We start from the raw sequence: 17303 nt of genomic DNA, 5'->3' as shown, positions 1-17303 counted from the left end.
TTTTGCTATATTCACCTTGTATCCTGAAAAGGTCCCGAAGGTACTCAGTACCTCCTGCAAGGTCCCCATTGACTTCACCGGGTCGGTCAGAGCCAAGAGCACATCATCCGCGTAGGCTGATACCAGGAATTCTCGACCTCCCACCATTACTCCCTTCACGCCCGGATGGCGCCGTAGCGCCTGTTGCAGAGGTTTTAGAGAGAGAACAAACAGCAAGGGGGAAAGGGGACACCCCTGCCTCGTACCGTTGGAAAGCTGGAAAGGTCGGAGCGGGGCCCCCGAGATCTTCACCTGTGCTCTGACATTAGTATACATCGCTCTTAATAGTGTAATGAACTGTTCGGGAAACCCTAGGTGAGTCAAGAGGGTGAACAAGTACAGCCATGTCACCCTATCGAATGCTTTTTCCGCGTCGAGCGACACGAATAGCGTTGGGGTTTTCATGGCCGCCTGCCTCTATATCAAGTCTATGTTTCTACGGGTGTTTTCGAATAGCTGTCTATTTGGAATAAAGCCGACTTGGTCCGCGTCGATCAGGGACGCGAGGAATGGGTTGAGGTGTTCTGCTTGGATTTTCGCTAGGATTTTCATGTCGTGGTTTATGAGGGAGATGGGTCTGTAGCTCCCAAGAGACATGGGAGCTACAGATGGTGGCTAGGGACATGTCTGGGTTCGGGGAGCCTCCCTTCTGAAACCCCTGGAATACCGCTGCTAAGTGGGGGACTAGTTCCTCTCGGAATGTTTTGTGATAACTACCGTCGAACCCGTCGGGTCCTGGGGCTTTGTTCCCTTTTAATTACGTTATTGCTCGGTCTATTTCATCGGGGTAATTTCGGCTGCTAAGGCATCAACGGCTTCTTGGGACAGTTTAGGGAGTCTGAGGTCCCGCACAAACCGAAGGGTCGCCTCGTCGTTACATGTCGTCCGGGTGTCCGAGTTTGGGGAGTGGTTTTAGAGGGACTTATAATAGTCAGTAAACACTTCGGCAATATCGCTTGGTAGTGTTTTAACCGACTTGTCGGTGTGGCGTATGGAAGTTATGTGTCCCCGTTTAGCTCTGGGTCTAAGGACACGGGTTAAGAGACTGTCCATTTTATTTGCTCGTTCGTAGAAGGTTCTCTTGGTCCAGGTCATGGCTCTAGCTGTATCGTCTACTAACAATGCGCGTATGGCATGGCGCGTCGCTTCTAACCGTCTATATGTGTCCTCATCTGGGTTTACTTTGTGTGCCTGTTCCAGTGACCGCAGTTCTGTCAAGAGTCTCTGAAGCTCTGGGCTTTTATTTTCTTTTTGCCGTCGCTATCTTAATGAGCGATCCTCTTATAACCGTTTTATGTGCTGCCCAAAGTATTTCTGGACTCATGTCCGGCGTGGCATTGGAGTCGAAAAACTCCAGGATGTCTGTGCAGATCTGTTCCACTGTCTCTGGGTCCTTCAGTAGGGATGAGTTTAATTTCCACGTCCATGAGGAAGCGTTGCAAAGATTCCCCATTGTGATATGGATGTCTGCGTGGTCCGACCACGAAATGGATCCTATCTCTGAACCCGTAACCCGCGCCAGCGATCGCTCATTAATCAAGAACATGTCAAGCCTGGAGTAAGTGCCATGCGGAGCCGAGTAGAAGGTGAAATCCCTCGTACTCGGATGATGTGCCCTCCAAATATCCACCAACCCGGTGGCCATGATGAACTTGTGAAGCTGCCTATCCTGTCCTCCCCGACCTAGGGGTCCTGGGGCGTTTCGTTGTGCGCTCCTATCCACCGCCGGGTTCGTCACCGCGTTCAGATCACCCCCCAATATGATAAGGCCGTGGTTTAGTGTTCGAATTGTGGTTGTCAAGTCATCCCCAAAACCCTGGTCTGTGTGGTTAGGGGCATAAACGTTATGAGATGTATTTTATGCGATAGTAGAGTGCCTGATACGATGACATACCTCCCGTTCGGGTCCACCGTGGTGGAAACCACTTGTAACGGGCAGCTATTGCGGATTAAGATCGCCACCCCATTATGTTTTGTGTGTTTTCTGGCTTCGTAGGAAACCTTAAATGTGTGGTCTTTCAGCTGGAAGGGAGCTTGTTTCGGGATATGTTTCCTGAATGAAGGCAATGTCGGACCGCATTCTCTTCAGTTCTCTGAACAGAAGACGTCTCTTGTTTGGTGTGTTAAGGCCTTTCACATTTAAGGATGTTATTTTCAGGGCCATGCTGTCGGTTTAAAAGTGTCGCCTTTAGGTACGCCCGGTTTTCTTTCTTTTAAATATTTACTTATTATATTTTCTGCCTTCATGTGGCATGCTTCTTTTCTCTTGATGTATTGTAAGTGCATTTCATATTAAATTATTCTGTTATCTGGTAATCCTGCAGCACATTATATATTTGCCCTTTTTTTCTAGTCTCTAACACTGCACTCTGAAAAGATTGGAGAATTTCCATACACTATATAGTGTGGTATGTCTTCTAGCAAAGCACTTGTGTGACTAATTATTTAGACATATTGGTGTGTGATAAAATACCACTCTATGTTAAATTTGTCTTTTTTTGCATTTGGGTGTGCCTGAGTACAATTGGCACACCCATTGTGCAATCAGGCCTATGCCCATTTGCCATTTTCTATATATCCATCTATCTCCCGAGCATCCATCCAGTTTGGTGCAGTCATACATAGCAAATTGCTAAATAACGGAGTAATAATACGTGGAATGATTAGAAATGATTTATTGATAATCAGTAACAATCCCCCCCCCTCACCCCCACCCCAAAAAAAAAACAAAACTACTGTTAATCCAACAATCAATGCATTTGCAATGTCTTCGTTATATCTGAGTCAGATTGATTAATAAGAATGATGACTGATGCATAATAATAATAATAATAATAATAATAATAATAATAATAACGTGAGCGTTCCATCTGTGGAGCGTTTCTGCGTGTAGGTGTATCAGAGCAGAATGAGGATGCATTGGGTGTTCAGTGGATGGGAATCTCCTGAATTACTCACACTGATGACCCCCGCCCCTCCTCCTCACGCCGCTGTGGGGTGGCTCACTGCAGCCCCCTCACTTGCAGCTAGCTGGTCCATGTACCATAGGTGGTAGGTGTGCGTGTAACACATATGTGCCCGGCTCCACTCACATGATTCCCACTGAGAGCCCTGTATCTGGGTGAGGTTCTTTGTACGGCAGCTCCTCCCCATCAGGAGCAGAGACCCGGCACTGAAGAGGGGAGCTCTCTCTCTCTCCCTACCCATGGATGTCTGTCTAATCGTCTCTTTGCTGTAAATACCTGGATGTCTCTTAGCTTGGGATCTGGCTCTCCTCTTATTCTATGGACACGTCACTCTGCCTTTGTGGATGTCTCATTTCGGCCCCGCTCTCTCTTCACTGGTGATGGCATTGCCACATTGCATTCTGTCTCTTTTTCCTTCCTGGATGTGATCTCTCAGTCCCGGCAGGTGCTGTGACCGTCTTCCAGGATACCTGTCCATTTCTGCTTATATGGGCAGGAGCAGTCTGGTCAATCTAATCCCTGCACCCCTTTACCTGCTGTCTCTGGATGTAACAGTGGCTCTGGCTGTCTTTGGATGTGATCTTATTTCCCAGGCTGTCTCCTGATTTGACATTGTGCCCAGCTCTCTTACGGTTGCTAAGGCTCGTTCTGGATGCCAGATTCTTTCCTGGGGGTCTCGCTGGATGGAATCTGTCTCTTGCTGTCTCGCTGGATGAGACATTATTTGTGATAGCCTCTGGTTGTGACAGTCCATTCACGGCTGGGTGCTCCTTTTCTTTTGGGATTTACAAAAAAACACAAAAAAAAAACCATCCCCCCATAGTTTCAGGTTCACCCTGTCACAAGGGGGTAAGTGACTGTCACACTGGCATGCAGCGCTCTCTCATCATGTAACATGAATAATCATACCATATAAACTGTAGGTATCTGTAACATGCAGAGGCTATGTGACATGTAGGTGCGGATTGCATGAAGGATGCTGTCACATGCACTGTCTGCATTATATTGACATAGGGACACACCACCTTTTCTGTTAATCGTTTAACTTAACATTGCAAACCCTGGCCTTGTTATAAGTAGGATCCAAAGGTAATATCCTATTCAGTGGGTTATATGCTTTAAGATGGTCCCAATCCCCATAACATGTAGTACTCTCCCTTCACATATCACTGAGGGCCTGTCTGTCACATACCAACCCAGAACCCTAAATACTATACAATTCAGGCCCTGTTATCGTGACATAACACTCCATCATTTAATTCTACAATAAATAGGTGTTATCAAACTGTAATGAAAGGGGCTGTTCACCTTATGCAGTTTTCAGGATTCAGCCATCATGTATGGTTCCATGTAACATGCAGTATCTTCTTGTAACATGTTGTTTTATTATTATTATTATTATTATTATTATTATTATTATTATTAAAGCATGACTATATATGTAGAAACATGCTGTGCTAGAGTGGCTTCCTACATGATGCATTTAACATTTTACTTGCTGTAATCTCTCCTCTGCTTGTTGTATTTTACACTGCATGGACATTGCATCTCATCCCTTGCTCAGTACTTCTCTCCTGTCAGATCATTCATTCTTGCTCTCAGTATCTGGCTCACCTATTTAGTGCATTCCACCCCTAACCAGAGCATCCCACCCTGTTACTGGCCTATTAAGTGAATTACACCTTTTTTTATCAGTGTACTTCCAGGCATACCTGTAATCACTCACTGATCAGTTTGTCTCATCCCTAATGACTTTTTTCTCAAGTTATTATAACTCTAATCCCATCTCCATTCTTGTAGTGCCACTATCCACCTCACCAGCCACTATCCACCTCACCAAGCGTCACTTTTCAGATTTTGCAATGTAAAATGTTTCTCAGATCCCATTGTACCAAAGGGCCATGGCATTCAAAGGTTTAGATTTGGACAGTTTTAGTAAATTTGCTATGCCATGCACATGTACACAGGCCCACACAAAGCCTACCATTTTACAAAGACCTAAGGTTTTATACACTGAAATTCAATTTTTAGCAAATGGAAATTTGAATTGCGAAATTAAGGCCAATAAATATAGCCAGGTTATCATAGCTCAGTTGGAAGATGTTTCCAGATCAGTACTTATGCCTCAAATTTTCCATTCCGCTTTTATTTCCTATAAATCAGAGTATAGTAAATAAACTCCCTAGGAACACACATGGCTGCTTTACAGCTCTGTCCAGTATAGATCAGTTTAGGAGGTTAGGAGAAAGTGCATTGTAAGGTAAGATATATTCAAATACTTTCACTTTAACAAGGGCTAAGTTCCAGAAATACCTGGGACTTGACCCCAAAGTAAAACTTGATGACCTGTACGCTGACAGAAACACAGAGATAGGTCAGGGCATACGCCCATCTTTCTGTTATGTCCATTCCTCTAGCAATGAGAGTTCTGCCCCTCCCCCCAAACCCTTCCATACCTTCCTGACAGACTCCTGGGGGACATCACCCACTCACTATTTTGCTAAACTTTCTTTGTATAATAAGTGACTGCTTTAAGAAGCAGTTGCCTAAAAAACAAACAAAAAGCACTAATAACCACCAACCCCTCCACCAATGATCCTCCCCTCACCAGCAATGCCAATGCATGCAAGAAAACTCTCCATGACTATGCTTTTGAATGAACCCTATTATATTATCATATGTAAAGTTGCACTGTCACCTACATTTGTTTACATTACCTAGTCAGTCTGTTTAAGCGCCACACTGACATTTTCTGAGCCACTCCAATTTGTTTTTTTAAACTACAAAGGAAGCACACTCAAATAAATTAGGCACCAGCAGTGATGGGATTATTTAAGGTTTAGGTCAGTGATGGCTAGATTAACACTGCAAATGTTTATGATCTCCATTTTTCATGCTGCCCATCCAACCCAAAGGTCAGCTGAGCATCACGGGATACATAGTTAATACATATATGCGGTGTCAATACTTACATGGCTAATCACATCTTTTTTCACCCTCCCTTCCTATTTATAACATTGTTTAAGTAGTAGAAGCTATGATGGTCACTAAATGTAAACTCCTGGGTATTTTACTCTGGTCCTTGAATTGCACACTCTATTGCTGTGCCCCCAGCTTTCAACAGACGTTGACCTGTTCACTAGTTTACACTTGGGTAAATCACTAAACATAAGTTGTGACTATAGCGGAGTTGGAGAATTTTTCCAAATGAGATATTTTTGCCTAAATTTAGCAATTTGTTTTTCAAAAACACCCAAATATTTGACCAGTTGCTTGTCCCGCTGTTTGAAACCTATTTTTTCTTTACCCAGAGTGACATCTAACTCTCGTAGAGACATGTCATCATCGGATGAAGAGACTCTCAGTGAGAGGTCATACCGCAGTGAGAGGTCGTGTCGCAGTGAGAGGTCTGGGAGCATCTCGCCTTGCCCACCAGGTGACACTCTTCCTTGGAACTTGCCACGGCATGAGCAGAAGAAGAGGCAGAGCAAGGACTCAGTGCTAGATCCTGCAGAAAGAGCTGTGGTTAGAGTTGCAGGTGAGAAAATAACAATGTTTTTTTAGATTTCAATCTTTTGGCACACCAGGCATTTGTGGACTGCAACACCTAGGAATCTCAGTAAGACAGCAGCTTAAATCTAACAACTACTGGAGTGACTACACTATAGTATGGTCAATATACTTATTACCTACATTTTACACTGACAGTTGAATATTATTTATACAATACACCCAGATATCACATTGCACCTACCTTAAACAACCCAGAGCCTGGGAATAAAAGCCACTGGCAGCCCAACCCTTCACTGTAATACTTACATTGTCACATGCTGCACCTAAAGAATAGAGTTCAACTCTACCCTATTCTGAATGCTGGTCATTCAGTGCATGCGTTCAGTGTTACCTGTTTCAAGAAATCTGATCCTGGACTTCACATTGGGAGTCATGTATAAAGAATTATGGGCAAAGTTGCAAAAGGGGAGCAGTCAGCAGAAAAAATGTTTACTTGTTCACTTTTAGAACTTTGCCTGCAAATTAGTTTTTATACATAGCCCCAACTGAATTGAGAAGAAAAAAAGCTTACTTACACACACCATTGCAACCATACACTAGAGTCCCCTGTCTTCCTCAGCACACTGACACTATAATACTTGCAGATGTTAATTTGTTCTAATCATATATTACTGCTCTCCAGTACATCCTGTGAGATCCCAATTCTTCAGAGAGAAGGCTGTCTGCACTGCTCTGTCTTATAATCACTGGTGATGTAATCAGGATGTGCCCCTGGGTGAGGTGGGGATCCTCCTAGGGAGTTTATGGGAGAGGATGTCAGAGTGATGATCACTGCAATGGGTCCGTACACGTTTTTGAGTCTCGTAGACAAAGAGCCTTATGAGATTAGTCTGAAAAAATAAAACAATAAATTAAACAAAGCACAGCCAGGAGATATAAGGCAGGGCAGTCGGCATGTGTCATGCATGCCTTACTTGTATCAGCATAAATATGTATTTACAGTACAGTGTGATGTGCATTCCTAATGTTTGATGTAATGTAGCCATTCTGCAAAATTGTTTATTTAAATAATAGCTTTCGTACATTCTGCCAAGCAATTGCGTACGCAAAGCAAAGTTATATATAAATATACTTCGGTGTATACTAAAACAGCAGTGTCCTTTTGATTAGATGCTGATGTGAGGCTGATTTTGCATTATCTGTTGCCATGGAAACTCCAAAGTCTGAGCAGCCATTCTTCTGGTTGTCATGGTTACTGAGCTTTTCTTATGGTTATCCAATGATGGGGGAAGGGATCTTTATTTCTCTACTCCTCTTGCCTGCTTTTGTTCTTAGCTTCCCACCCTAGTGTTTAGTTAACATGCAGCTCTACTTCTGATACACTGGTAACCCAGATCACTGTCCGGTATGTGGGGAAGGTAATGTTATCCTTCATTCCACAGGATGGGTGCAGCAAAGGGCACTTTGTATAATCCCACACGTTGCCTATACGTTGCTCAGCAGAACCTGCCTGCCTATTTAAACTCCCTGCTGGTTTTCACATCAGCATCATCAGCCTCCCTCCCTGTCCCTGTGTACTTTAGCGGCCTTCTACGTGGTTATCTAACTTTAAGGTGATTAAACATTCAGCTTTAATTCAAGGAGCTAATAAAATATTAATTAGACTTAGATACCTATGCAACCCAGCACAGTGCATTTTTTTCTAAGCATCCTTTATTAACACAGTGGGTGCTGTACAATGATTAATACATTAAGAGCAAAGTCACCTGTCAAGCAAGGTGTTGACTGGGAGACATAGTCACTTTTCTGAAATCATGGTTGACCTGTTTTAGTCCCTGCTCTGCATGTATGGTTCCAGGAATTATATTTTCCTAGCAGAGGTGGAATGTTATTATTATATGTCAAGATATTTAAGAATCATATAAATTGTTGTGCCCACACAGACTTTTTTTCAGTGCAAATTTAATGTGAAAGGTAACAAGGTCCATTCTTTTTAGCAGTATTCGTGTCTATATAGAGCTGTTAAATGCCAGATATTTTACTGGCAGGCCAGGCCCTACAGAAGGTGATTGCAAGGATAGAGGTTGGAATCCTATCATGGAAGACATGCATATGTTTGGGTATATAAACACATCCTTTAGTTGTCCCTTGCAAACATATAAACAGGGTCCTGGTGACTTATGTGGCAGTGCTTTGTGGAATATAAAGTGAGACCAATTCTTGTTCCCTTGTAAATGTAGAACGGTCATCAAGAACATTCTAAGAATTGGCTTCCATAGTGATTGCTCTGTTTTAATTCTTTGCACTACTAATGCGCTGTGTAACTGATTTGCTTACCGGTATATCGTCTTTACAGAAACTTTGTACTCAGAAAGTGCAATTCAATAGCAGAACTAAAGAAAGTTTATTATACAGTGCCTAGCACTTGCTAAATAAATTAATATGATTTACCTGGATGATATTAGACTGACTTTTATAGACACATTTTATACCACATGCCATATCAAATATTTGGGGAATTATAATTATTATTAGAATACTCTTAAAGTTCCTTTCTTAAATGTGATGCCTTATCATCTAAAATCCAGGCCTCTGAAAGGAAAGACACAGCGATGTATATACGATTTAGTGCAGGATTGTCCAATTTATAACCAGCGGGCTGTTTGAGACACTGGAAGATTATTGACTACAAGCCTTCAATTATTATTTTTTTGCCTTTGGGATTTGGTTAGATTCTCTTTATGCCTGTGCTACTGAATGTTACATAGCACAGTAGCCTGCATTGTTCCAGTGGAATTAGCTTTTACTTAAAAAAATGGAATTATGGAATCGATAAGTAATATTCCAGAACAGGTAATGGAATATTTCCCATCATGAAATCCACAGAGCTCCACAGCAATACACTTATCTGTTATTATGGAAGAATTATATAGAAACATTCATGTTAAACTTGAGGAATAATTGCACAGTTTAACAGAAATCCCACCCACTCTCAGTACAAAAAAACTGAATTGGGAGGAATGTGCTTGATCTGGAAAGCCCACTAATCCTAAATAATGTGCAGATTTTACTGAGACTGATCCTTTTTCTATAATATGAGTTTAGGGAGAGCAGAATTATTCAATGGTGGGGGAGAATTTGTCATCTAAATCTGCTGCATGGAGCACTAAGCTGGAACTCACATGGAGACATGAAGATCACATGTAGATAAAAGCGCAATATATTATAAAAGGAAGGTTTAGTGTTGTATTCCAGAGACAGGTCTAGTTATGGATTTACACACCCAGTACTGTAAACTTGTGCTGTGGGAAAAACAACTCTGTTTTATTGAAGAGCAGTCTAATAAAGACATTTCCCCAAGGGGTACAAGCTTCCTCGTTAAATATGTTCCTATGATAAGTTATTGGTGGATTTTCTGGTTCCCAATCTCTTGCACTGTTAATTAACTGTGTTGCTCTGGCAAATAAAAAGGCAATTTAAAAAAAAAATATTATTCTTTATTTTAAATTGTTGTCGCATACCACTCGAGACAAACAGTACGTAGCATGTCATACAAGGCCATATCATCTGACTGTCAAAAAACCTGCTATGTGTATAAGTCCATCGAAAGCCGCAACATCACCTCATTGTCTCTGATCAGCGATAGTAGCAGTTGCATATCTGACGACAAAGTTTTTATAAATATATAGAAAGATAGCATAACAGTGGCTGTAACAATTTAACCAGCCCCGTCATACCCTCTTGCTGCTGACAAGTATGTATGTAAAATATGAATAATACTAGTAGGTAGATGTATTCCCCGCCTTGGGTCGTGGTGGGTGGAAATACATGTGCTGGCCCAACCAAGAAACAAAAGAACAAAGATGTAGATAGATGAAAAACAGGAAGGGAAGAAGAGGATAGACGAATAAAGAAGTACCTACAGTGATGTTCGCTATGTGAGAGCTATCTACCACAGTTAGGGTAACCGTACAGGGTACTCGGGAAAACCTGTTACCTCCAGAGAACTTTCCTTCCCACCCGTTTCTGCTCGCCAGGGGGTGGGGTCGGAATTCTTTTTACTGGGTCCAGGTGCAAACTACCTCCCCCCTCCAAGCTCGCAGCTCCTGCCTTCCCCACTCCCCTAGCTCTCCTTTTCTCCAGAACTCCCAGATCCGACGGCTCCCCCTTTGTGTAGGTTCCCCAATATGGTATATCGGTATGGTGCATCTCAAGAGATCACAAGGCCCCCCCAGTGACCCAGAGGAGGCCCACCCCACATATCCATGACTAATTAAAATTTGTCTATATACCCATGCCACGGTTCCCATAATTTATAGTACGAGTAGAGGGTGTTGTGTACAGTTGCCATCAATTGGTCCATTAGGTTATTTTATTCCACCTTTGCTCTAACCTCTCCTATCTGTGGCGGGAAAGGCTGCAACCTGCGGCCCCAGAACGCCAAAGTAATTTTGTTACACAATTTTTGTTCTCTATGGGTCATGTCATCCCGGGGCTTGGACAGCAGGAAAAGCCAGGGGTGCAGCTCGAACGATCTTTGAAAGAGCCCTCTAAGTAACTCTCAGATATCCCCACAGAACTGTGACAGAGTGGGGCAGAACCACCACATGTGAGGGTACGTCCCCCTCATCCCACACCCTCTCCAACAATCAGCAGTGGGTCATATGTTCATCCTATATAACTGCACTGGGGTGGTATACCACCTAAAAAGGACTTTGTACATTTGTTCCTGAGGGACTACACATACCGAGACTTTCGCCGCCGCCTCTCACATACCCTGCCACTCATCTCCCTCAATCTCCTCCCCCAGGTCCCTCTCCCATTGTTCCACATACCGCAGGTGGCCCCAAATCTTGGGAGTCGAGAAGAGCTGATTATAAATATCCATGATAAGCCGCTTCCTATATCTACCCTGGAAGCATAAAGTTTCAAATAAAATCAGTGAAGTGCCCCTAGACCTTATGGCCTCCTCCCCTTGGGTAAAGTCTCTGATTTGCAGATATCGGAAGTATTCATGGTTGGTGAGTCGAGTCTGCTGTTTCAACATGTTAAAAGTCACTAACTTATTACCGTCCCACAGGTTTAACCCCTTAAGGACACATGACATGTGTGACATGTCATGATTCCCTTTTATTCCAGAAGCTTGGTCCTTAAGGGGTTAAATGTCTCTGCAGTCCTGCATCTCCCAAGTTTCCAAAACCATGGGGGGTCATCCCAGGGGGAATGTCTCTGTTCTGCAATATTGGGGTCAACGGGGAGGAACTGGAGCTAAGACCATATTTATATCTAGTCTTGTCCCATATGGGCAGGGAACTAACAATGCCAGGGCATTCGGTTCGCAACAGTGCCGTTGGGATTTGGCTAGCCACATATTCCTTGCCAGTCTATGCCTTTTGTTATCCCTTATGTAGGAATCAATGTGTTTCTGAACCGCATCTAAATCCGACTTAAGCACCAATATTGGAAGTGTCTGAAATGAACACAGTAGTTGTGGGAGGACATTCATTTTCACTCTATGAATGCATCCTATACATGAAATCGGTTTGGATCCCCAAACCTCCAGGTCCCTCTTTACAATGTGAAACAAGGACTGATAGTTGACCCTATATAGGTACCGACTACTCCTGGTAACTATGATACCCAGATACTTTATAGAGTCAGTCAATCTAAGTTGCAATGTGGCTCTGGCTAACTCCTCTTCGGCAGCCGACAGGTGCATTGGCATAGCGCTGGAGTTAGTTAAATTTACTTTATAACCAGATATTTGGCCATATTCCTCAATCAGTTCAAGCACAGGGAGCAAAGACTTGAGAGGATCTGATATCGTTAGTATGACATCATCAGCATAGGCAGCCACTTTGAGTTCATCCCCCTGACCCTCACCCCCTTCACCTGTGGGGTTTCTCTCAGGCGCTGTAGGAAAGGCTCTAAGGCAATGGCAAATAACAGGGGAGACAGAGGACATGGGAAAGGTGCCTCCACCCTCCCCCGGCACCACTACCTGCACCAGCAGATCCCTATAAAGAACCCCCACGGTGCTCACAAATGGAGCAGGGACACCCCAGTGCCTCAAGAGGGAAAACAAATATGGCCACTCCACCCTGCCGAACGCCTTCTCGGCATCTAGAGATAAGAGCAGAGAAGGCGTCCAGGTCCGCTCCATGTGCTACACTAGATCCACCACCCATCTCGTGTTTTCATAAAGTTGGAGTTCAGGTATGAAGCCGACCTGGTCCGGGTGGATCAGCCTCTGCATCATGGGCTACAGTCTGGTGGCCAGCACTAGGATCTTAGCATCTACATTTATCAGTGAAATAGGTCTGTAGTTACCTACTTCCAGGTGGTCCCTCCCTTCCTTCGGTAGTAACACTATATTCGCTAGCGTCATTTCCTGTGACAGCGCCCCCCCCCCTCTCTTGCTGCATTAAACATGGGAACCAGCCTCGGCACTAATATTTCACTAAATGTTTTATAATATGCTCTGGATTAACTGTCTGGGCCCAGGGCTTTTTGACCCGAAATGGATGCTATTGCCTCTAGAATCTCATCAGGGGTAATCTCCCCGTCAAGTGTCGACCTATCATGGTCAGAGAGAGCAGTGGCAACTCCACTGACCGCAGGAAATGCTGTATTGTCTCCCGGTTGCACTCATCTTCTGCTGTGTGGGACGGGGAATGATTGTATAAAGAGCCAAAGTATCTGCGGTATGTGGAGCAATGGGTGCAGTAACTATCCCCTTCAATAGGCTTTGAATGAGTCCGGGTCAGCAAAGATCTAGACGAAAAGGTGTCCATAAGGTTGGCAGTCTCAAAGTAGAACCTACGGGACCAAGTCATATCCTTAGCTACTCCAGCAAAGAGGTCAAAGAGGTCGCTTTAGGTCAGTCCGGATGCCCTGCAGAATCTCTAACGACTGCGGGTCCGGAGTAGACTGGTGTCTTTCACCTGCGCGTTGTAGCGCTTTATTGAGGTCGGTAATCTTTTTAGTGTTAAGCCTTTTTTTTGGGGTAGCTATCTTTATGAGGAGACCGTGGATGATCGTCTTATGGGCTGACCAAACCGTATCGGGGGACACCTTGGGAGTATGTGAGTCTCCTGAAGAAAAGCAATGTACGCCTTAATACATTTTAATTCCAAAGATAATAAATGTCGCTTCTTGGGAGAGTTTAGGCCTTTGACATTTAGGGATACTACTCTAAAAACCATTTAGGTGGGACATGTGCTCAGTTAACCCCAGGCCAAATATTTTGTCGCCCATCAGTCTCCTGTAGCGTCACTGGGGGGGGGGGGGGGGGGGGGAATACCGGAAACTGAAAAACAAGAAGAAAAAACAGAAACAAGAAACATCACAAAAGTATGTACAAAACATCAACCCTGGTTTGACCCGTTGCCAGGGTATAGGAGGAGTGCCATCCTCCCCAAGGTGGCCAACCTTGTACTGCATGCCCAAAGGGAGGAAAACCACTGAGAAAAGGGCCCACTACCCTTTACAAGTAAGAACCCCTACAGAACATAATGTGCAGAGTAAAAGTAGCAGAGTACCCCGACTGATACCGCCCCAAGAGCCCGCTCCATGAGGGAAAGGGGGAGACGGAGGGGGCCAGAGGGGAGTATGATGGGGGAATGGAGAATCAAGGCTGTGAGGCTGCTGCCAAGGGGGAGGGATGCGGTGCGGCGACAGGTGGGTGTTTAAATGCCATGCATGATCCATTTGACAGAGTTGTGACATGTGACAGTTACATGGAATCCAACCTCAGCACATTCCAAAATAGATTTCCAAACCCCCAACACAGAATAACATATATGCGCTCGCGAGTCTCCCAGAGCCCATGTATGAGTACCATTCAAGTCAGGCCTCGTATCCCACACATCTCCATCTCCCCCACCCAAACAAGAAATCCGGCCCTTCCCCAGCAGCAACCCTTCGTCCCCGTCACCGCCGCAAGCATCTCCGGTCAAGCCCCACCAGAACCTCGGGTGGGCTGGCGACGCCCCCAAAAATGTACCCACGGGGGTAACCGCTTCCCTTTCCATGACACCCCATGCTTCCTGTGCCTCATATCCCCGGAGGAGGCTGTCATTGACCCCCCCTCGAGGACTTCAAAAGAATTCCCCCTCAACCTTGCCACCACCACATCCCCCCTAACTTAAGACATCAACCCCAAAAGGGTATCATACCCCCCCAAACCCTCCCAACAGTACTTTGGGCACCCAGACCCAGCAGGCCCATGAAGCTCAGGCAAATCTCGCCACATCTCCACTCCCCCTCGCACCGGACATCCACTCCCTGGGCAGCCGTGGAAGGGTGAAGGCCAACGACATCTGAGGAAGAGTCAGGTCCGGGCACTGTTGTCTTTAAGCCCTGGAAAGCCAGTAGCTTAGAGGGATGCCCCAAATAGTATGCCTTTCGTGCGTAGGGCGTAGGCTATAGGCTTCCATGCTCTCCTCTTTTGTAGTGTAGATGGAGCCAAATCCTGGAACACCTGGAGCTGAGTAAAAAGGCAATGTTTAGGTGACAGATCTTAGCATGATTTTGCGGTTGCTGAGCTTTATTTGCTTTTGAGATAATTGAATCTATGGGTTAAGGTTTTAGAAACTCAAGCAATGCTGAATGATAAATGGGGAATAGATCTAAAACCATTCAAAGTAATATGAAAAACTATATATATTTTTTAAATATAAATTCCCCACAATTCCGGAATAGATCTCTGAGGTTTGGAGTTATACATCGGACTAGGAATTGTAGAGAAATGACAAGGGAAAAATAGAAAATTTCAAACAGAAATAATTGAACTAGAAAAATAGCCAAGTTACTTATGTATTGCATTTACAATTGGGTTAGCATCTCTCCTCACTGCACATAGGACAGGGGGGGGGTTGACAACCTAGTTTTTTCAAGTCAGTATCAACTTAACCCCTTAAGAACACATGATATGTGTGACATGTCATGATTCACTTTTATTCCAGAAGTTTGGTCCTTAAGGGGTTAAGCAGTAGTTTAAGGCATATCACAGTTATACAGTATAGAACATTCGTATGGAGGATGCATCAGTAGTGGAGAAACAGGTAGTGAGTGAGTCATCATGAGCAACAATAATTAGAGTTAATTAATATCAATAACAAGGGTACGCAAATGTGACTTTTTGAAGTGGTGCCAGGTATAGTTTAGCATTTTGAGTTGCCTTCTCTGTGTTTTTCAAGCATTGCGTGAGGCATAAAATATAATATGTAACCATGTAATTTTTTTGAGGGATAGCATTGTTTATCACATTGGATACATTTTGTGGAAGGTATGGGGGCTGTGGCATGCATAATCACTGGTATCCTGCGTTCGACAGCAGTTTTCCCCAAATGACACAAGCAGGCACTTTTGTTAGTGCCCGTCACGTTGTGTGTTTGTTAAGAAAGAAAAGAGAAAGAGAATCCAGAACCCAGCGGTCCAGCCTTTCTCCGGCCCACCCACCCGGCATGCCCTCACAAGGCTGAAGAAGGCTTGTGTGGTAAGAGGGCAGAAGCAGGACTGGGGGGCAGACGTGTAGAGGAGGCAGGAAGAGAGAGAAATGTAGAAGAAGTGGATATGAAGAAGAAGGAGGAGAAGAGGAGAAGAGAAAAGAGAGAGAAAGAAAAAAAGGGGGGTGAAAAGACTGGGATGGCAGCACTTGGTGATGCGCAGCTGTGGCCTCGGGCATCACCGGTCCCTACCCCCATGACCATGTCCCAATACCGTCCCCTGCCAAGTGTCTCCCACCTGCTCGTCACTTCGTATCCTGTCAGCCCTCTCGGTCCATTGATGTTTAGCGAGAGCTCAGCTGTTCTGCGGTTTGTTTCTGAGTCCTGTCATATTCAGCGGGTTTTGTGTTCTGACAAGTTGGCTGTCCCCCTGGGCTGGGGTGTCGCCCCTCAAGCCGGGTGCTGGGTACATTTGGACATAAAGTCTAACCATGGCGTCCACGTCTGTTGCCTCATATAGAGAGGCTGTGAGTGTCTCCATTCCATACAGGTCCTCCACCTTGTCCATTCAATTTTGTAGTGTTGGGACATCGGTCCAGCGCCACAGAATCAGAATGAGGGATTTTGCAGCGTTCAAGAGGTGTCTAGTGAGTGAGCATTTGTAGGCCGATAAAGGAAGCTGCTGTGTGTTTATGTTTTGCATGAACTGGTGGACTGTGCTCTCATTACTCTCTATGCCTTTACTGGGCCGTTAGGATATTTCCCAGTGGACTGCAGTATCTGAGGCTGACCAGTCTGAGTATGTATGATGCCTCTGGTGGTTTTTGCCATTGACCGCAAGATGAGATGAAACGGTAGACATGACAGTCTTAACACATGGCAGTTGCAGGTGGCAACAGAGTCTTTACTATTAAATGTGGTCAGATCTCTGAGAATGTTCCTTCATATTGTGTAAAACTGGTGGAGTCTGGACACATTGCAACTGTAGCAGCCTTCATCTGACAAATCTATCTATATATATATATATATATATATATATATATATATATATATATATATTTAGTGCTCCACTTAGTAGGAACATTCAAACTGAAATCTGTGAGTTACATGTGTGAAAAGAGGCCATTAATTTGTACTTGCTCTGCAGGCTAAAAGTTATTAGTCCTCTACTGGCTATTACTAAAGTCCAGCCTTTAAATCAATTTGGAGGGAACCAGAAAGTAAAAGACAAATTCCCAGTAATTCCATGAAAATATTGATAGACAAAGAGTTCACAAAGTAGTTAATATATATATAGAAAAATGCATAGTTTATTCCCAACTTAGATGCAGCAACA

The 17303-nt window shown here is 44.2% G+C and overlaps 1 protein-coding gene across 19 annotated transcripts in view; it reads left to right on the top strand.

The window, feature by feature from the left end:
* Positions 1-6341: 6341 nt before the first annotated feature.
* The window catches only part of MACF1 (microtubule actin crosslinking factor 1), a 225181-nt gene continuing 214219 nt past the window's right edge, over positions 6342-17303 (top strand). For all 19 annotated transcript variants that reach the window (XM_063455732.1, XM_063455698.1, XM_063455716.1 and 16 more), the window contains exon 1: positions 6342-6543. In XM_063455732.1, the coding sequence (XP_063311802.1) occupies positions 6342-6543 (202 nt within the window). The remainder of the gene's footprint in view (positions 6544-17303) is intronic.

This window comes from Pelobates fuscus, chromosome 1 (assembly GCF_036172605.1).
Source record: "Pelobates fuscus isolate aPelFus1 chromosome 1, aPelFus1.pri, whole genome shotgun sequence".
Classification (NCBI taxonomy): Eukaryota; Metazoa; Chordata; class Amphibia; order Anura; family Pelobatidae; genus Pelobates; species Pelobates fuscus.
Note: the sequence above shows the minus strand (reverse complement) of the source record. Positions and strands in the feature narration are given on the sequence as shown.